At 46.1% G+C, this 21,297-nt stretch overlaps 1 protein-coding gene across 4 annotated transcripts in view; it reads right to left on the bottom strand.

The window, feature by feature from the left end:
• The window catches only part of LOC115173044 (lysyl oxidase homolog 3B-like), a 70,334-nt gene that overhangs the window by 8,493 nt on the left and 40,544 nt on the right, over window positions 1-21,297 (bottom strand). For 3 of the 4 annotated variants that reach the window (XM_029731020.1, XM_029731019.1, XM_029731018.1), the window contains 4 exons: window positions 20,842-21,012; window positions 12,586-12,649; window positions 12,298-12,393; window positions 7,414-7,657 (listed from right to left, as the gene is read on the bottom strand). In XM_029731020.1, coding sequence (XP_029586880.1) covers window positions 7,414-7,657; window positions 12,298-12,393; window positions 12,586-12,649; window positions 20,842-21,012 — 575 coding nt within the window. Of the gene's footprint in view, window positions 1-7,413; window positions 7,658-12,297; window positions 12,394-12,585; window positions 12,650-17,330; window positions 17,487-20,841; window positions 21,013-21,297 lie in introns of all 4 variants that reach the window. The other variant, XM_029731021.1, reaches the window with a different exon arrangement.

Raw genomic sequence — 21,297 nt, forward strand, 5'->3', positions numbered from 1 at the left:
AACTAACTTAAAGCAGGTCAGCCTCAGTGTTCACAGTAAAACTAACTTAAAGCAGGTACAGCCTCAGTGTTCACAGTAAAACTAACTTAGAGCGGGAACAGCCTCAGTGTTCACAGTAAAACTGTAACTTAAAGCAGGTACAGCCTCAGTGTTCACAGTAAAACTGTAACTTAAAGCAGGTACAGCCTCAGTGTTAACAGTAAAACTGTAACTTAAAGCAGGTACAGCCTCAGTGTTAACAGTAAAACTGTAACTTAAAGCAGGTACAGCCTCAGTGTTAACAGTAAAACTGTAACTTAAAGCAGGTACAGCCTCAGTGTTAACAGTAAAACTGTAACTTAAAGCAGGTACAGCCTCAGTGTTAACAGTAAAACTGTAACTTAAAGCAGGTACAGCCTCAGTGTTCACAGTAAAACTGTAACTTAAAGCAGGTACAGCCTCAGTGTTAACAGTAAAACTGTAACTTAAAGCAGGTACAGCCTCAGTGTTAACAGTAAAACTGTAACTTAAAGCAGGTACAGCCTCAGTGTTAACAGTAAAACTGTAACTTAAAGCAGGTACAGCCTCAGTGTTCACAGTAAACGCGCGCTGGAAGTTGCACAGAATTTTCACAATGTTCAAGTTTGCGCTCAGCAGACCTACAACCTGTGATCGTATAAACAGGGATATAAACGGGTAGGTTGATTAGCAATAAAACTGATGCGTCCGCCACTATGGGGGGAAAAAACACACGGTTGGCGTAAATTGTTGACAACATTGAAGTTACATTTGATCTCCAATGTTTATTGAAAACGTAATTAAATACGGCTAGCTGTCCTCAGCTATCCATTAGCTCGAAAAGCTATCGCCAGTTTTTGTACAGCGCGACTCAGACCAGAGCATATCGGACCTATTCTCTCTCCTTTCCTCGATTTCTACCGCAGGCTCTGGACATTTACACCTGGATCTTGCAGCTAACTAGCTGCTACCTGAGTGACTATTGGCAACGTCGGTCTCGGAATTAACACACACTATTACGGAGCTAGCTAGCTAGCCAGCTGAAGAATTCCGTCAGCCACTCGTGGGCTATTCCTGAGCTAGCCAGCTGAAGAATTCCGTCAGCCACTCGTGGGCTACTCCTGAGCTAGCCAGCTGAAGTGTCTCCTGGGCTACAACACACCTATCCTGACCCGTTTTACTGCCGATGCGGAGCCCCATTGGGTCTTCACGACTGGATCACCGACGTTATCTGCCCGAGGGAGTTGTCCAACTGGCCCCTCCGTCGCGACGTAACCTGATCGCCCATCTGCGGCCAGCTAATCGTTAGCTGTCTTTTCGGCTGCGATCTGAATAGGTCTGTCGGACACTTTTCTTGGGCCACTATAACTAACTATTTTGCCAACTTGGACAGGTCCCCCCTTCCACACGGAACCCCACTAACCCACAGACGGAAACGCACGAGGCGGCTAAAAACAGACCTCCCTCCCATCTTCCACCAGCTTGCTACCTATGGCCCGGCTAGCTGTCTGATTCTCACTGGACCCTCTGATCACTCGGCTAAGCATGCCTCTCCTTAATGTCAATATGCCTTGTCCATTGCTGTTCTGGTTAGTGTTTATTGGCTTATTTCACTGTAGAGCCTCTAGCCCTGCTCATTATACCTTATCCAACCTCTCAGTTCCTCCACCCACACATGCTATGACATCTTCTGGTTTCAATGATATTTCTAGAGACAATATCTCTCTCATAATCACTAAATGCCTAGGTTTACCTCCTCTGTACTCACATCCCACCATACCTTTGTCTGTACATTATACCTTGAAGCTATTTTATCGCCCCCAGATACCTGCTCCTTTTTCTCTCTATTCTGGACGTCACAGACGACCAATTCTTATAGCTTTTAGCCGTACCCTCATACTTATCCTTCTCTGCTCCGCTGGGGATGTAGAGGTGAATCCAGGCCCTTCAGTGCCTGGCTCCACACCTACTCCCCAGGCGCTCTCTTTTGATGACTTCTGTAACCGTAATAGCCTTGGTTTCATGCATGTTAACATTAGAAGCCTCCTCCCTAAGTTTGTTTTATTCACTGCTTTAGCACACTCTGCCAACCCGGATGTCCTAGCTGTGTCTGAATCTTGGCTTAGGAAGTCCACCAAAAACTGTGAAATCTTCATCCCTAACTACAACGTTTTCAGACAAGATAGAACGACCAAAGGTGGCGGTGTTGCAATCTACTGCAGAGATAGCTTGCAGAGTTCTGTCCTGCTATCCAGGTCTGTACCCAAACAATTTGAACTTCTACTTTTAAAAATCCACCTCTCCAAAAACAAGTCTCTCACCGTTGCCGCCTGCTATAGACCCCCCTCGGCCCCTAGCTGTGCTCTGGACACCATATGTGAACTGATTGCCCCCCATCTATCTTCAGAGCTCGTGCTACTAGGCGACCTAAACTGGGACATGCTTAACACCCCAGCCATTCTACAATCCAAGCTTGATGCCCTCAGTCTCACACAAATTATTAATGAACCCACCAGGTACAACCCCAAAGCCGCAAACACTGGCACCCTCATAGATATCATCCTAACCAATGTGCCCTCTAATTACACCTCTGCTGTTTTCAACCAAGATCTCAGCGATCACTGCCTCATTGCCCGCACCCGTAATGGGTCAGCGGTCAAACGACCTCCACTCATCACTGTCAAACGCTCCCTGAAACATTTCAACGAGCAAGCCTTTCTAATCGACCTGGCCCTGGTATCCTGGAAGGATATTGACCTCATCCCGTCAGTAGAGGATGCCTGGTTATTTTTTTTAAATGCCTTCCTCTCCATCTTAAATAAGCATGCCCCTTTCAAGAAATTTAGAACCAGGAACAGATATAGCCCTTGGTTCTCCCCAGACCTGACTGCCCTTAACCAACACAAAAATATCCTGTGGCGTTCTGCATTAGCATCGAACTGCCCCCGCGATATGCAACTTTTTAGGGAAGTTAGAAACCAATACACACAGGCAGTTAGAAACGCCAAGGCTAGCTTTTTCAAACAGAAATTTGCTTCGTGCAACTCCAACTCTAAAAAGTTCTGGGACATTGTAAAGTCCATGGAGAATAAGAACACCTCCTCCCAACTGCCCACTGCACTGAGGATAGGAAACTCTGTCACCACCGATAAGCCCACTATAATTGAGAATTTCAATAAGCATTTTTCTACGGCTGGCCATGCTTTCCACCTAACTACCCCTACTGCATTCAACAGCACTGCACCCCCCACAGCTACTCGCCCAAGCCTCCCCCATTTCTCCTTCTCCCAAATCCATTCAGCTGATGTTCTGAAAGAGCTGCAAAATCTGGACCCCTACAAATCAGCTGGGCTTGACAATCTGGACCCTTTCTTTCTAAAATTATCTGCCGAAATTATTGCAACCCCTATTACTAGCCTGTTCAACCTCTCTTTCGTGTCGTCTGAGATTCCCATAGATTGGAAAGCAGCTGCTGTCATCCCCCTCTTCAAAGGAGGTGACACTCTTGACCCAAGTTGCTACAGACCTATATCCATCCTACCCTGCCTTTCTAAGGTCTTCGAAAGCCAAGTCAACAAACAGATTACCGACTATTTTGAATCCCACCGCACCCTCTCCGCTATGCAATCTGGTTTCAGAGCTGGTCATGGGTGCACCTCAGCCACGCTCAAGGTCCTAAACGACATCGTAACCGCCATCGATAAGAAACATTACTGTGCTGCCGTATTCATTGACCTGGCCAAAGCTTTTGACTCTGTTAATCACCACATCCTCATCGGCAGACTTAGTAGCCTTGGTTTCTCAAATGATTGCGTCGCCTGGTTCACCAACTACTTCTCTGACAGAGTTCAGTGTGTCAAATCGGAGGGCCTACTGTCTGGACCTCTGGCAGTCTCTATGGGGGTACCACAGGGTTCAATTCTTGGGCCAACTCTTTTCTCTGTATACATAAATGATGTCGCTCTTGCTGCTGGTGAATCTCTGATCCACCTCTACGCAGACGACACCATTCTGTATACTTCTGGCCCTTCTTTGGACACTGTGTTAACAACCCTCCAGACGAGCTTCAATGCCATTCAACTCTCCTTCCGTGGTCTCCAACTGCTCCTAAACACAAGTAAAACTAAATGCATGCTCTTCAACCGATCGCTGCCTGCACCTGCCCGCCCATCCAGCATAACTTCTCTGGACGGTTCTAACTTAGAATTTGTGGACAACTACAAATACCTAGGTGTCTGGTTAGACTGTAAACTCTCCTTCCAGACTCACATCAATCATCTCCAATCCAAAGTGAAATCTAGAATTGGCTTCCTATTTCGCAACAAAGCATCCTTCACTCATGCTGCCAAACATACCCTCGTAAAACTGACCATCCTACCAATCCTCGACTTCGGCGATGTCATTTACAAAATAGCCTCCAATACCCTACTCAACAAGCTGGATGCAGTCTATCACAGTGCCATCCGTTTTGTCACCAAAGCCCCATATACAACCCACCACTGCGACCTGTATGCTCTCGTTGGCTGGCCTTCACTTCATCATCGTCGCCAAACACATTGGCTCCAGGTCATCTACAAGACCCTGCTAGGTAAAGTCCCCCCTTATCTCCGCTCACTGGTCACCATAGCAGCACCCACCTGTAGCACGCGCTCCAGCAGGTATATCTCTCTGGTCACCCCTAAAGCCAACTCCTCCTTTGGTCGTCTCTCCTTCCAGTTCTCAGCTGCCAATGATTGGAACGAACTACAAAAATCTCTAAAACTGGAAACACTTATCTCCCTCACTAGCTTTAAGCACCAGCTGTCAGAGCAGCTCACAGATCTCTGCACCTGTACATAGCCCATCTTTAATTGAGCCCAAACTACTACCTTTTCCCCTACTGTATTTATTTATTTTATTTATTTTGCTCCTTTGCACCATATTATTTATATTTTAACTTTTAACTTTCTTCAAACTACAAATCTACCATTCCAGTGTTTTTTCTTGCCATACTTTATTTACTTTGCCACCATGGCATTTTTTTGCCTTTACCTCCATTATCTCACATCATTTGCTCACATTGTATATAGTCTTATTTTTTTCTACTGCATCATTGATTGTATGTTGTTTTACTCCATGTGTAACTCTGTGTTTTTGTATGTTGTCGAACTGCTTTGCTTTATCTTGGCCAGGTCGCAATTGTAAATGAGAACTTGTTCTCAACTTGCCAACCTGGTTAAATAAAGGTGAAATAAATAAAAATAAAAAATAAAAAAAAATGTAAAAACCAAAGCCCGTCACAGTCAAACACCTGAAAACACGACATGGTGTGTCAAGAACAAGATGAAACCAGATGAAACCACAGCCACTTCCGATTCCCCACATGACAGTTTCTTGTCATTGTCGCTAGCAATCTGGCCATCCAGAACGACAACAACATGCTGACTTCTGCCCCATGGAAGCGCGCACATCGGCTCCGCGACGTTGTCAGCTAACCCAGCTGTTAAGTAGACAACTGAAGGTATTCTCTACATCAGTGGCTCTGTGACGTTGTCAGCTAACCCATCTGTTAAGTAGACAACTGAAGGTATTCTCTAACCCAGCTGTTAAGTAGACAACTGAAGGTATTCTCTAACCCAGCTGTTAAGTAGACAACTGAAGGTATTCTCTAACCCAGCTGTTAAGTAGACAACTGAAGGTATTCTCTAACCCAGCTGTTAAGTAGACAACTGAAGGTATTCTCTACGTCAGCGGCTCCCAATGTTTTCCCCCTTCCAAATCACCGTCAACAGCTCGAGGACCACTATTCGCAGAAATATTTTCAATATCTTGGCAGTCAAATTGAGAGTCAATGTTATCAGTTATTAACAGATTAAAGGCCTATTATTATTGTAAACAATTTGTATTGTTAAAGGTAATATATTGTTTAAGGTAATGTATTGTTAAAGGTAACGTAACAGAAGTAATGTATTGTTAAAGACAATGTATTGTTAAAGGTAATGTATTGTTAAAGGTAATGTAACATTAGAGGTAATGTATTGTTAAAGGTAACGTATTGTTAAAGGTAATGTAACATTAGAGGTAATGTATTGTTAAAGGTAACGTATTGTTAAAGGTAATGTAACATTAGAGGTAATGTATTGTTAAAGGTAACGTATTGTTAAAGGTAATGTAACATTAGAGGTAATGTATTGTTAAAGGTAACGTATTGTTAAAGGTAATGTAACATTAGAGGTAATGTATTGTTAAAGGTAACGTATTGTTAAAGGTAATGTAACATTAGAGGTAATGTATTGTTAAAGGTAACGTATTGTTAAAGGTAATGTAACATTAGAGGTAATGTATTGTTAAAGGTAACGTATTGTTAAAGGTAATGTAACATTAGAGGTAATGTATTGTTAAAGGTAACGTATTGTTAAAGGTAATGTAACAGAAGTAATGTATTGTTAAAGACAATGTATTGTTAAAGGTAATGTATTGTTAAAGGTAATGTAACATTAGAGGTAATGTATTGTTAAAGGTAATGTATTGTTAAAGGTAATGTAACATTAGAGGCAATGTATTGTTAAAGGTAATGTATTGTTAAAGGTAATGTATTGCCTAATGTATTGTTAAATGACATGTATTGTCAAAGGTAATGTATTGGCAAAGGTAATGTATTGTTAAAGGTAATGTATTGCCTAATGTATTGTTAAATGAAATGTATTGTCAAAAGTAATGTATTGGCAAAGGTAATGTATTGGCAAAGGCAATGTATTGTCAAAGGCAATGTATCACTAAAGGTAATGTATTGTACTGTTAAAGGTAATGTATTGCCAAAGGTAATGTATTGTTAAAGGCAATGCATTATCAAATGTAATGTATTGTTAAAGGTAATGTATTGTTAAAGGCAATACATCAAAGGTAATGTACCACTAAAGGTAATGTATTGTTAAAGATAATGTATCACTAAAGGCAATGCATTGTCCAAGGTAATGTATTGCTAAAGGCAATGTATTGTTAAATGTAATGTATTGTTAAAGGTAATGTATTGTCAAAGGTAATGCATTGTTAAAGGTAATGTACTGTCAAAGGTAACATACTGTTAAAGGTAATGTATTGTTAAAGGTAATGTACTGTCAAAGGTAATATACTGTTAAAGGTAAGGTAAATTATTGTTAAAGGTAATGTATTCTTAACGGTAAGGTAATGTATTGTTAAAGGTAATGCAGTGTTAAAGGTAAGGTAAATGTATTGTATTGTTAAAGGTAATGCATGGTTAAAGGTAATGTCAATGTATTGTTAAAGGTAATGTAAAACTACTTATTATACCGTAAATACTCCCAACTGTTATAATTTATTTTATTTTATTGAAAATAATTGGCGGACCACCTGCAGTACCCCTGCGGACCACAGGTTGGAAACCACTGCGCTAGATGATTAGGTTGCCGTAGTTACCCGTGACAGGCGTGCCAGACCCAGGAGTGGCGTCCAGCCTTGGGCCTGAAGTCGGCCCGTCCGATGTTGTGGATCTGAGAGGAGAACCGCAGCAGGCGTCGGTGTCCGTAGGGCCAGTTAGCACTAGCAGCAGACTTAGACAGACAGTTCTCCTCCGCCGCGCAGTACAACATGTGGAGCGGACGATCCTCAATGTACACGGACTGCTGGACCAGGGGAGCATTCAGGACCAGGTCAGACGCCGCTGGGAGGAGGAGGAGAGGAGGAGAGAAGAGGAGGAGAGAAGAGGAGGAGGAGGAGAGGAGGAGGAGGAGAGGAGGAGGAGGAGAGGAGGAGGAGAGAGGAGAGGGGAGGAGGAGGAGGAGGAGGAGGAGAGGAGGAGAGGACAAGGAGAGAGGAGGAGGAGAGGAACGGTCAAGTTCAGCTAAAACTAGGGTACAGCAGAGTGGGGTCAGTTCAGCTAAAACTAGGGTACAGCAGAGTGGGGTCAGTTCAGCTAAAACTAGGGTACAGCAGAGTGGGGTCAGTTCAGCTAAAACTAGGGTACAGCAGAGTGGGGTCAGTTCAGCTAAAACTAGGGTACAGCAGAGTGGGGTCAGTTCAGCTAAAACTAGGGTACAGCAGAGTGGGGTCAGTTCAGCGTGCGTCAGAGTGGGGTCAGTTCAGCGGGTGGGAAGCTAATTTACTGAATTTCTACATAATTTAAAAACTCGAAACTGATATTTGAAGAAGATCAGAAACAAACAAAAATGACCCCGGCCGTTCATCACCACTGTCTGGTTTAAAGGTCTGTGGAACGGTTCATCACCACTGTCTGGTTTAAAGGTCTGTGGAACGGTTCATCACCACTGTCTGGTTTAAAGGTCTGTGGAACGGTTCATCATCACTGTCTGGTTTAAAGGTCTGTGGAACGGTTCATCACCACTGTCTGGTTTAAAGGTCTGTGGAACGGCCGTTCATCACCACTGTCTGGTTTAAAGGTCTGTGGAACGGACGTGTCAACCACTACTCAACCTCATCATAAATTGACTAATTTACTTGTGGAACGGTGCGTACATTCGCAGTGTGCAATAGACGCATAATAAACACTGTCAAGACTAGGCCAACTTCAAATACCAACATCCGTAGGCAGCATGTGAGCTTCAAGTTTGGGGAAGCTATTTTTTTCACCATAAAATCCTCACCTTTTTTTAATAAAGGTTTAAATGCATCTACCAAAATGCGAGCTTAAAACAATCCACATAAAAAATATAAAGAAGCTAATGATCCTCTGTGGCCAAACCATGCTCTCTGGTGCAGTATTTTGAACGATTTTATTTATTTATGTATAGGCACGAGTAATTATATAGCTAATTTTGGCTAAATGAATTCAATTTACTTTAGGGGAAGCTTGTCTTTGAACTATTGGACGCGCCACCTAAGCCGACATCAATGTGAAAGTAACTGGTGCATAAAACATCTGGTGACAGTGCTGCCTGTAGTAATGTGGGGGGATATCTCTTTGATCTTTATTAGTTAAGGACCAGTCATGTTGTTGCTCTGTCATGTAGACAGGGCTCTAACTCCTCTACCTCCACAAAAGTCCACAGACCCACTCTAAAAGGCTTTCGAAGCCATCATCAACTCAGTGGGTTTTGTCCAACATGTCTCTGGACCTACTCACTGCCACAGTCATACTCTGGACCTAGTTTTGGCCCGTGAAATAAATATTGTGGATCCTTATCTTTTTCCTCATATTCCTGGACTTTCGGACCACCATTTTATTACGTTTGCAATCGCAACAAATAATCTGCTCAGACCCCAACCAAGGATCATCAAAAGTCATGCTATATATTCTCGGACAACCCAAAGATTCCTAGATGCCCTTCCAGACTCCCTCCAGCTACCCAAGGATGTCAGAGTACAACAATCGGCTAACCACCTAACTGAGGAACTTAATTTAACCGTGCGTAATACCCTAGATGCAGTCGCACCCCTAAAAACAAAAAACATTTGTCATAAGAAACTAGCTCCCTGGTATACAGAAAATACCCGAGCCCTGAAGCAAGCTTCCAGAAAATTGGAACGGAAATGGGACTACACCAAACTGGAAGTCTTCCGACTAGCTTGGAAAGACAGTACCGTGCAGTATCGAAGAGCCCTCACTGCTGCTCGATCATCCTATTTTTCCAACTTAATTGAGGAGAATAAGAATAATCCAACATTTATTTTTGATACTGTCGCAAAGATAACTAAAAAGCCGCAGTCCCCAAGAGAGGATGGCTTTCACTTCAGTAGTGATAAATTCATGAACTTCTTTGATGAAAGATCATTAGCAAATTACGGACTCCTCTTTAAGTCTGCGTATTTCTCCAAAGCTCATTTGTAATGAGTCTGCACAACTCTGCCAGGACCTAGGATCAAGGGAGACACTCAAGTTTTTTAATACTATATCTCTTGACACATTGATGAAAAATAGTCATGGCCTCTAAACCTTCAAACTGCATACTGGACCCTATTCCAACTAAACTACTGAAAGAACTGCTTCCTGTGCTTCGCCTTCCTATGTTGAACATAATAAATGGCTCCCTATCCACCGGATGTGAACCAAACTCACTAAAAGTGGCAGTAATAAAGCCTCTCTTGAAAAAGCCAAACCTTGACCCAGAAAATATCAAAAACTATCGGCCTATATCGAATCTCCCATTCCTCTCAACATTTTTAGAAAAAGCTGTTGCGCAGCAACTCACTGCCTTCCTGAAGACTAACAATGTATACGAAACGCTTCAGTCTGGTTTTAGACCCCATCATAGCACTGAGACTGCACTTGTGAAGGTGGTAAATTACATTTTAATGGCATCAGGCCAAGGCTCTGCATCTGTCCTCGTGCTCCTAGACCTTAGTGCTGCTTTTGAAACCATCGATCATCACGTTATTTTGGAGAGATTGGAAACCCAAATTGGTCTACACGGACAAGTTCTGGCCTGGTTTAGATCTTATCTGTCGGAAAGATATCAGTTTGTCTCTGTGGATGGTTTGTCCTCTGACAAATCAATTGTAAATTTCGGTGTTCCTCAAGGTTCCGTTTTAGGACCACTATTGTTTTCACTATATATTTTACATCTTGGTGATGTCATTCGGAAACATAATGTTAAATTTCACTGCTATGCGGACGACACACAGCTGAACATTTCGATGAAACATTGTGAAGCCCCAAAATTGCCCTCCCAGGAAGCCCGTGTTTCAGATACAAGGAAGTGGATTGCGGCAAATGTTTTACTTTTAAACTCGGACAAAACAGAGATGCTAGTTCTAGGTTCCAAGAAACAAAGAGATCTTCTGTTGGATCTGACAATCAATCTTGATGGTTGTACAGTCGTCTCAAATGAAACTGTAAAGGCCCTCGGCGTTACTCTGGACCCCGATCTCTCTTTTGACGAAAATATCAAGACTGTTTCAAGGACAGCTTTTTTCCATCTATTTAACAGAAACTTTCTGTCCAAAAATGATGGAGAAAAACTAATCCATGATTTTGGCACTTCTAGATTAGACTACTGCCATGCTCTACTTTCCGGCTACCCGGATAAAGCACTAAATAAACTTCAGTTAGTGCTAAACACGGCTGCTAGAATCTTGACTAGAACCAAAGAATTTGATCATATTACCCCAGTGCTAGCCTCCCTACACTGGCTTCCTGTTAAGGCAAGGGCTGATTTCAAGGTTTAACTGCTAACCTACAAAGCATTACATGGGCTTGCTGCTTACTGGTGCTCTTCCATGCCATTCCAAGGGTGCGTCACTTGAGTGGGTTCAGTCTCTGAAGTGATCTTCCTGTCCAAGATGGCGGCCCCCTCGGGTTCGTGCCGTGGGGGAGATCTTTGTGGGCTATACCCGGCCTTGTCTCAGGGTAGTTAGTTGGTGGTTTAAGATATCCCTCTAGTGGTGTGGGGGCTGTGCTTTGGCAAAGTGGGTGGGGTTATATCCTGCCTGTTATATCAAGTATTTCTTCTGTCTTTCCGGTGTCCTGTGTGAATTTAGGTATGTTCCCTCTAATTCTCTCTCTTTCTCTTCTCTCTGAGGACCTAGGACCATGCCTCAGGACTACCTGGCCTGATGACTCCTTGCTGTCCCCAGTCCATCTGGTCGTGCTGCTGCTCCAGTTTCAACTGTTCTGCCTGCGGCTATGGAACCCTGACCTGTTCACCGGACGTGCTACCTTGTCCCGGACCTGCTGTTTTCAACTCTCTCTCTCTACTGCACCTGCTGTCTAATTCTGAATGATCGGCTATGAAAGGCCAACTGACATTTACTCCTGAGGTGCTGACCTGTCACACCCTCTACAACCACTGTGATTATTATTATTTGACCCTGCTGGTCATCTATGAACATTTGAACGTCTTGGCCATGTGCTGTTATAATCTCCACCCGGCACAGCCAGTAGAGGACTGGCCACCCCTCAGAGCCTGGTTCCTCTCTAGGTTTCTTCCTAGGTTCTGGCCTTTCTAGGGAGTTTTTCCTAGCCACTATGCTTCTACATCTGCATTGCTTGCTGTTTGGGGTTTTAGGCTGAGTTTCTGTATAGCACTTTGTGACATCGGCTGATGTAAAAAGGGCTATATAAATACGTTTGATTGATTGATTGATTGACTGGAGAACTCCTGTGTATTTATCATTCGCTATTGTATTTAATTTCCCCTTTTTCAGAACTTAACACACTCTTGGTTAAAACAATTGTCAAGCAATACCTTATTAACGTGCCTTAACCCATTGGCTGTGCTGTTTCGTTCCTGCTCTATTAATCCTACCGGTCTGTCATCTGTGCCCTTTATAAACACCTGGAAACACATGGAGCTAAGAAACCCTGAAGAATAAATATCCAGCCCAACAGGTCCTTCAGGAACTCACTCTCTGAGCAGATCACCCCAGCAGAGAACTTGGCATCAGTCTTCTGACAGCTGACAGTCCTGTGATGCTGGCAGTGGCTCAGAGACATCTCGTTTCCTATACAAAGGGAAAGGGATGTTATTAGTCACTTTTCTAAATTTACCAGTAAACTAATCAGAATTTTGGAAATTTTTAAGAATTTTAGGGGAATTTTCATAACATGTAAACTATATAAATACTTTATTTTTTCTTCGTTTTAATATAAATTCTGATAACTTTGGTAAATTACCGTGAGTTTCACAACCCTACCTGTACACTTCACTCCACTCATTACCATCTCTGTCACGTTACTACTGTCCCAGTACCATGTTTCCTTAGCAACAGGGGAAGCACAAACAAACAGGTTATCATTAAACCTTTATTTATCCAGGAAGTCCCATTGAGACCTATTTTACAAGGGACACACTTGGCAATAGGTTATGATAATAATAATAATAATTGATTGGAGTGCTGTTCCTGTAGCTCACAGCGCTTTATATAGTAATGGAAAAACCTCTTCCTCTACCAATGTGCAGCACCCATCTGAAAGGTGCCAAAACGATCACCACACACAAGCTATCTTGGTGGAGAGGTGAGGAGTGATATGTCAATTAGGTTAGAATAGCTAGGTTTCCATCCAATTGGCAACACCTTTTCTCATGAATATTCTAAAGTCTGCATAAAAACAATATTCTCATTTTGCCACAAGAGTTGTATTTCCATCAAATTGACTTGATGCAGATAAAAGGCCGTGCGTGATGAGAAGTGCACATAAAAATACCTTTTGCGGTTAAATCCCCATGTCCCCATGTCCCTTTTGCGGTTAAATCCCCATGTCCCCATGTCCCTTTTGCGGTTAAATCCCCATGTCCCCATGTCCCTTTTGCGGTTAAATCCCCATGTCCCCATGTCCCTTTTGCGGTTAAATCCCCATGTCCCCATGTCCCTTTTGCGGTTAAATCCCCATGTCCCCATGTCCCTTTTGCGGTTAAATCCCCATGTCCCAAGTTAAATTGGTTCCCATCTCATTTTAAACTCTACCGGTGGTTTTGTTTACAGCGAATGTCGCTCTCTGGTCTTGACACTGGCGCTCTATGATGACATCACTGGCGCTCTAGTCAGATACAGGGGGGTATAGTCTACATGATGACATCACTGGCGCTCTAGTCAGATACAGGGGGGTATAGTCTACATGATGACATCACTGGTGTGTGGTGATCACTGGCAGAAAGCTGTGACTCTCCTCTCTGTAACTAGAACAGTAGTAATGTACTCACAGAAAGCTGTGACTCTCCTCTCTGTAACCAGAACAACAGTAGTAATGTACTCACAGAAAGCTGTGACTTTCCTCTCTGTAACTAGAACAGTAGTGATGTACTCACAGAAAGCTGTGACTCTCCTCTCTGTAACCAGAACAACAGTAGTGATGTACTCACAGAAAGCTGTGACTCTCCTCTCTGTAACTAGAACAACAGTAGTGATGTACTCACAGAAAGCTGTGACTCTCCTCTCTGTAACTAGAACAGTAGTAATGTACTCACAGAAAGCTGTAACTCTCCTCTCTGTAACTAGAACAGTAGTAATGTACTCACAGAAAGCTGTGACTCTCCTCTCTGTAACTAGAACAGTAGTAATGTACTCACAGAAAGCTGTGACTCTCCTCTCTGTAACTAGAACAGTAGTGATGTACTCACAGAAAGCTGTAACTCTCCTCTCTGTAACTAGAACAGTAGTAATGTACTCACAGAAAGCTGTGACTCTCCTCTCTGTAACTAGAACAGTAGTAATGTACTCACATAAAAGCTGTAACTCTCCTCTCTGTAACCAGAACAACAGTAGTGATGTACTCACAGAAAGCTGTGACTCTCCTCTCTGTAACTAGAACAGTAGTAATGTACTCACAGAAAGCTGTAACTCTCCTCTCTGTAACTAGAACAACAGTAGTGATGTACTCACAGAAAGCTGTGACTCTCCTCTCTGTAACTAGAACAGTAGTGATGTACTCACAGAAAGCTGTGACTCTCCTCTCTGTAACTAGAACAGTAGTAGTGATGTACTCACAGAAAGCTGTGACTCTCATTTCTGTAACTAGAAGAGTAGTGATGTACTCACAGAAAGCTGTGACTCTCCTCTCTGTAACCAGAACAACAGTAGTAATGTACTCACAGAAAGCTGTAACTCTCCTCTCTGTAACTAGAACAGTAGTGATGTACTCACAGAAAGCTGTGACTCTCCTCTCTGTAACTAGAACAACAGTAGTGATGTACTCACAGAAAGCTGTGACTCTCCTCTCTGTAACTAGAACAACAGTAGTGATGTACTCACAGAAAGCTGTGACTCTCCTATCTGTAACTAGAACAGTAGTAATGTACTCACAGAAAGCTGTGACTCTCCTCTCTGTAACTAGAACAACAGTAGTGATGTACTCACAGAAAGCTGTGACTCTCCGCTCTGTAACTAGAACAACAGTAGTGATGTACTCACAGAAAGCTGTGACTCTCCTCTCTGTAACTAGAACAACAGTAGTGATGTACTCACAGAAAGCTGTGACTCTCCTCTCTGTAACTAGAACAACAGTAGTAATGTACTCACAGAAAGCTGTAACTCTCCTCTCTGTAACTAGAACAGTAGTGATGTACTCACAGAAAGCTGTGACTCTCCTCTCTGTAACTAGAACAGTAGTAATGTACTCACAGAAAGCTGTGACTCTCCTCTCTGTAACTAGAACAACAGTAGTGATGTACTCACAGAAAGCTGTGACTCTCCTCTCTGTAACTAGAACAGTAGTAATGTACTCACAGAAAGCTGTGACTCTCCTCTCCGTAACCAGAACAACAGTAGTTGCTTAGAAAACTGTATTTTTCCCTCAATTGCTCAACGGTCATGTGCTTTTGTACCCCCAGAATGCATCTCGCCGTCCTCCGTGTCACAGTGGGGAGAGGGAGTGGCTCCAGCTCTCTCACACAGCAGCCAATAGAAAAACAGGGACAGGCTGATACTTTCATAGCAGCAATCAACATAATTAATAGGCTTTTACTGTTGAACAAATAATGGTTCTAGAACTATCTACAAGAACGTTCAGTAGAGAAATCACAGAAAATGACAGACGTAATCAACATGCTTCGGTAAGAGGAAGGCAACATCTGTCCCAGCTCTATACGACCTGTCAAAGCTCTATATAAACTGTCCCAGCTCTATATATTAACTGTCCCAGCTCTATATTACCTGTCCCAGCTCTAAACAACCTGTCCCAGCTCTATACTACCCGTCCCAGCTATATAGTACCTGTCCCAGCTCTATAGGACCTGTCTCAGCTCTATACTACATGTCCCAGCTCTATAGTACCTGTCCCAGCTCCATACTACCTGACCCAGCTCTATAGTACCTGTCCCAGCTCTATACGACCTGTCCCAGCTCTATACGACCTGTCCCAGCTCTATACGACCTGTCCCAGCTCTTTACGACCTGTCCCAGCTCTATGACGCCTGTCCCAGCTCTATATTTACCTGTCCCAGCTCTATACTTCCTGTCCCAGCTCTATACTACCTATCCCAGCTCTATACTACCTATCCCAGCTCTATAGTACCTGTCCCAGCTCTATAGTACCTGTCCCATCTCTATAGTACCTGTCCCAGCTCAATACTACCTGTCCCAGCTCTATACTACCTGTCCCAGATCTTTAGTACCTGTCCAAGCTCTATACTACCTGACCCAGCTCTATACTACCTGTCAAAGCTCTATACAAACTGTCCCAGCTCTATATTAACTGTCCCAGCTCTATATTACCTGTCCCAGCTCTAAACAACCTGTCCCAGCTCTATACTACCTGTCCCAGCTCTATAGTACCTGTCCCAGCTCTATAGGACCTGTCTCAGCTCTATACTACATGTCCCAGCTCTATAGTACCTGTCCCTGCTCCATACTACCTGACCCAGCTCTATAGAACCTGTCCCAGCTCTATACGACCTGTCCCAGCTCTATACGACCTGTCCCAGCTCTATACGACCTGTCCCAGCTCTTTACGACCTGTTCCAGCTCTATACGACCTGTCCCAGCTCTACACTACCTGTCCCAGCTCTACACTACTTGTCCCAGCTCTATAGTACCTGTCCCAGCTCTATAGTACCTGTCCCAGCTCTATACAACCTGTCCCAGCTCTATTCGACCTGTCCCAGCTCTATACAACCTGTCCCAGCCCTATAGTACCTGTCCCAGCTCTATAGTACCTGTCCCAGCTCTATTCGACCTGTCCCAGCTCTATACTACCTATCCCAGCTCTATAGCACCTGTCCCAGCTCTATAGTACCTGTCCCAGCTCTATAGTACCTGTCCCAGCTCTATACTACCTATCCCAGCTCTATAGCACCTGTCCCAGCTCTATACAACCTGTCCCAGCTCTATAGTACCTGTCCCAGCTTTATAGTACCTGTCCCGGTTCTATAGTACCTGTCCCAGCTCTATAGTACCTGACCCCGCTCTATAGGACCTGTCCCAGCTCTAAAGAACCTGTCCCAGCTCTATACATCCTGTCCCAGCTCTATACTACCTATCCCAGCTCTATACTACCTATCCCAGCTCTATAGTACCTGTCCCAGCTATATACTACCTATCCCAGCTCAATAGTACCTGTCCCAGCTCTATAGTACCTGTCCCAGCTCTATACTACCTGTCCCAGCTCTATACTACCTGACCCAGCTCTATACTACCTGTCAAAGCTCTATACAACCTGTCCCAGCTCTATAGTACCTGTCCCAGCTCTATACAACCTGTCCCAGCTCTATAGTACCTGTCCCAGCTCTATAGTACCTGTCCCAGCTCTATAGTACCTGTCCCAGCTCTATACTACCTGACCCAGCTCTATACAACCTGTCCCAGCTCTATAGTACCTGTCCCAGCTCTATACTACCTGTCCCAGCTCTATACTACCTGTCCCAGCTCTATAGTACTGTATCATACTTCCAACACACATCATACTGTGAAGGAATGCATTTCTTCTTCTCCCAGTGTTTACTCACAGTGATGGCATGCATGGAGTACCCCAGGCCTAGCTGTCTGCAGACTACCATGGCCTCTTTAGTGGTCCAGCTGGCAGAGCACACCGTGCCCCACCGCGCCCCCACCTGAACCTCCACACGGCCCTCATAGTACGTCCTGCCTCCCACGATACGCACCTGTAAAGGGGTCCTAGGGGATGTCAGAGAGAGGGCACCTCCTATCTCAACTCCAGTCCCCAACAGTACTGGTTGTTGCTGTAGCCTCAGACCACCTGATTAAACTAGGAAGTTAATCCTCAAGCCCTTGACTAGTTGAATCAGATGTGTTTGTTCGGGATAGTGGAGGACAGGAGATGAGAAACATTGCTCTAGCCTGTCTAGTCTGTGCACAGTCCTGAGGGCCAGAGGTTTGCTGATGCAGCAGCAGCAGCTGTGGGGTTAGTCCATAGACTCACAGAAAAACACATCAGGGTGAACATGTCAAGGTGAACACGTCAGGGTGAACACGTCAGGGTGAACACGTCAGGGTGAACACGTCAGGGTGAGTCATTGGAGCGGGAAGCCACATTGGTTCTCCCAACCCACCAGGAAGGAACCAATGAGATGTCGCTACCTGGCATGTTATGGTTGGCTGTTGGCTCATCTCCCCCAGCAAGGATATTGGTTGGGGAGGTTCATGTATTTGGAATAAGACTCTCTCTCGTGATGAGGTAGCCTGAGAGAGGTTGACACTCTTGTGATGAGGTAGCCTGAGAGAGGTCATGAGATCCCTATCCAGAGGTCCCTATCCAGAGGTCCCTATCCAGAGGTCCCTAGACATGAGGTCCCTATCCAGAGGTCCCTATCCATGAGGTCCCTATCCATGAGGTCCCTAGCCATGAGGTCCCTAGCCATGAGGTCCCTAGCCATGAGGTCCCTCGCCAGAAGTCCCTGGCCATGAGGTCCCTGGCCATGAGGTCCCTAGCCATGAGGTCCCTAGCCAGAGGTCCCTGGCCATGAGGTCCCTAGCCAGAGGTCCCTAGCCAGAGGTCCCTAGCCAGAGGTCCCTGGCCATGAGGTCCCTAGCCAGAGGTCCCTATCCATAGGTCCCTATCCAGAGGTCCCTAGCCATGAGGTCCCTAGCCATGAGGTCCCTATCCAGAGGTCCCTAGCCCTAGGTCCCTATCCAGAGGTCCCTAGCCATGAGGTCCCTGGCTATGAGGTCCCTAGCCATGAGGTCCCTAGCCATGAGGTCCCTATCCAGAGGTCCCTATCCAGAGGTCCCTAGCCATGATATCCCTAGCCATGAGGTCCCTATCCAGAGGTCCCTATCCAGAGGTCCCTAGCCATGAGGTCCCTATCTAGAGGTCCCTAGCCATGAGGTCCCTAGCCAGAGGTCCCTATCCAGAGGTCCCTAGCCATGAGATCCCTAGCCATGAGGTCCCTATCCAGAGGTCCCTAGCCATGAGGTCCCTATCCAGAGGTCCCTATCTATGAGGTCCCTAGCCATGAGGTCCCTAGCCAGAGGTCCCTATCCAGAGGTCCCTAGCCAGAGGTCCCTAGCCAGAGGTCCCTAGCCAGAGGTCCCTAGCCATGAGATCCCTAGCCATGAGGTCCCTATCCAGAGGTCCCTAGCCAGAGGTCCCTATCTATGAGGTCCCTAGCCATGAGGTCCCTAGCCAGAGGTCCCTAGCCAGAGGTCCCTATCCAGAGGTCCCTAGCCTGAGGTCCCTAGCCAGAGGTCCCTATCCAGAGGTCCCTAGCCAGAGGTCCCTATCCAGAGGTCCCTATCCAGAGGTCCCTAGCCATGAGGTCCCTAGCCATGAGGTCCCTAGCCAGAGGTCCCTAGCCAGAGGTCCCTAGCCAGAGGTCCCTATCCATGAGGTCCCTATCCATGAGGTCCCTAGCCATGAGGTCCCTATCCATGAGGTCCCTAGCCATGAGGTCCCTAGCCAGAGGTCCCTAGCCAGAGGTCCCTATCCATGAAGTCCCTATCCATGAGGTCCCTAGCCATGAGGTCCCTAGCCATGAGGTCCCTTTCCAGAGGTCCCTATCCAGAGGTCCCTATCCAGAGGTCCCTATCCAGAGGTCCCTAGCCAGAGGTCCCTAGCCAGAGGTCCCTAGCCATGAGGTCCCTAGCCATGAGGTCCCTAGCCATGAGGTCCCTAGCCATGAGATCCCTAGCCATGAGGTCCCTATCCAGAGGTCCCTATCTATGAGGTCCCTAGCCATGAGGTCCCTAGCCAGAGGTCCCTAGCCAGAGGTCCCTATCCAGAGGTCCTAGCCATGAGGTCCCTAGCCATGAGGTCCCTAGCCATGAGGTCCCTAGCCATGAGGTCCCTAGCCAGAGTTCCCTAGCCAGAGGTCCCTAGCCAGAGGTCCCTATCCAGAGGTCCCTATCCATGAGGTCCCTAGCCATGAGGTCCCTATCCAGAGGTCCCTATCCAGAGGTCCCTATCCATGAGGTCCCTAGCCATGAGGTCCCTATCCAGAGGTCCCTATCCATGAGGTCCCTAGCCATGAGGTCCCTAGCCAGAGGTCCCTATCCATGAGGTCCCAGGCCAGAGGTCCCTAGCCAGAGGTCCCTAGCCAGAGGTCCCTAGCCAGAGGTCCCTAGCCATGAGGTCCCTAGCCAGAGGTCCCTATCCAGAGGTCCCTAGCCAGAGGTCCCTAGCCAGAGGTCCCTATCCAGAGGTCCCTATCCATGAGGTCCCTAGCCATGAGGTCCCTAGCCAGAGTTCCCTAGCCAGAGGTCCCTATCCAGAGGTCCCTATCCAGAGGTCCCTAGCCATGAGGTCCCTAGCCATGAGGTCCCTATCCATGAGGTCCCTATCCATGAGGTCCCTAGCCAGAGGTCCCTAGCCAGAGGTCCCTATCCATGAGGTCCCTATCCATGAGGTCCCTAGCCATGAGGTCCCTATCCATGAGGTCCCTATCCAGAGGTCCCTATCCAGAGGTCCCTATCCAGAGGTCCCTATCCATGAGGTCCCTAGCCATGAGGTCCCTATCCAGATGTCCCTATCCATGAGGTCCCTAGCCATGAGGTCCCTAGCCATGAGGTCCCTAGCCAGAGGTCCCTATCCAGAGGTCCCTAGCCATGAGGTCCCTAGCCAGAGGTCCCTATCCATGAGGTCCCAGGCCAGAGGTCCCTAGCCAGAGGTCCCTAGCCAGAGGTCCCTAGCCATGAGGTCCCTAGCCAGAGGTCCCTATCCAGAGGTCCCTATCCAGAGGTCCCTATCCATGAGGTCCCTATCCAGAGGTCCCTATCCATGAGGTCCCTATCCATGAGGTCCCTAGCCATGAGGTCCCTAGCCATGAGGTCCCTAGCCAGAGGTCCCTAGCCATGAGGTCCCTAGCCATGAGGTCCCTAGCCAGAGGTCCCTATCCATGAGGTCCCAGGCCAGAGGTCCCTGGCCATGAGGTCCCTAGCCATGCGATCTGCGGAACAAATCCGAGGTTGGAGATTCATGGTAATTGTAGTCCATGGTTATAACCTGGTTTAAGCATGTTCTATTAGCACTGTACAAGCCGTTATCTTGGTTAATACACCTACTTGCAGGCCGTGGTTAGCGTAGCCTAGCCCCAGCTGTCTGCAGACTACCATGGCCTCCTTGGTGCCCCAGGCCCCTCCACAGATCAGCCCCCAGCTCTTGGTCCCGCTAGCCTTCGTGCTCAGCACCTCCACCCGCCCCTCATACCGCGTACGCCCCCCTGTCAGGCGGATCTGTGGTTGGGCAGACGGGTTAGGAAGCGGAGGGAAGGGGGAGTGTGTGGATGGGGTTAGCATGGGCGATTTACGGTCTGGCTGAACACAGGGCGTTTATCCAGACATACAGCACTTTGATTCAATCAGTTCTGTCTTAACCCGCGATAACCGACAACTGCAGTTAGCAGTTTCATTGTTTTTATTTAGGCGACGTCGGAGGCATAACTGCGTTAAATCAGCAAGCAGTTTCCAGCGTTATCCCTATTGCGGACATTGCCATTGGATGCACCGAGTTGTATTAGT

This window comes from Salmo trutta, chromosome 33 (assembly GCF_901001165.1).
Source record: "Salmo trutta chromosome 33, fSalTru1.1, whole genome shotgun sequence".
NCBI lineage: Eukaryota > Metazoa > Chordata > Actinopteri > Salmoniformes > Salmonidae > Salmo > Salmo trutta.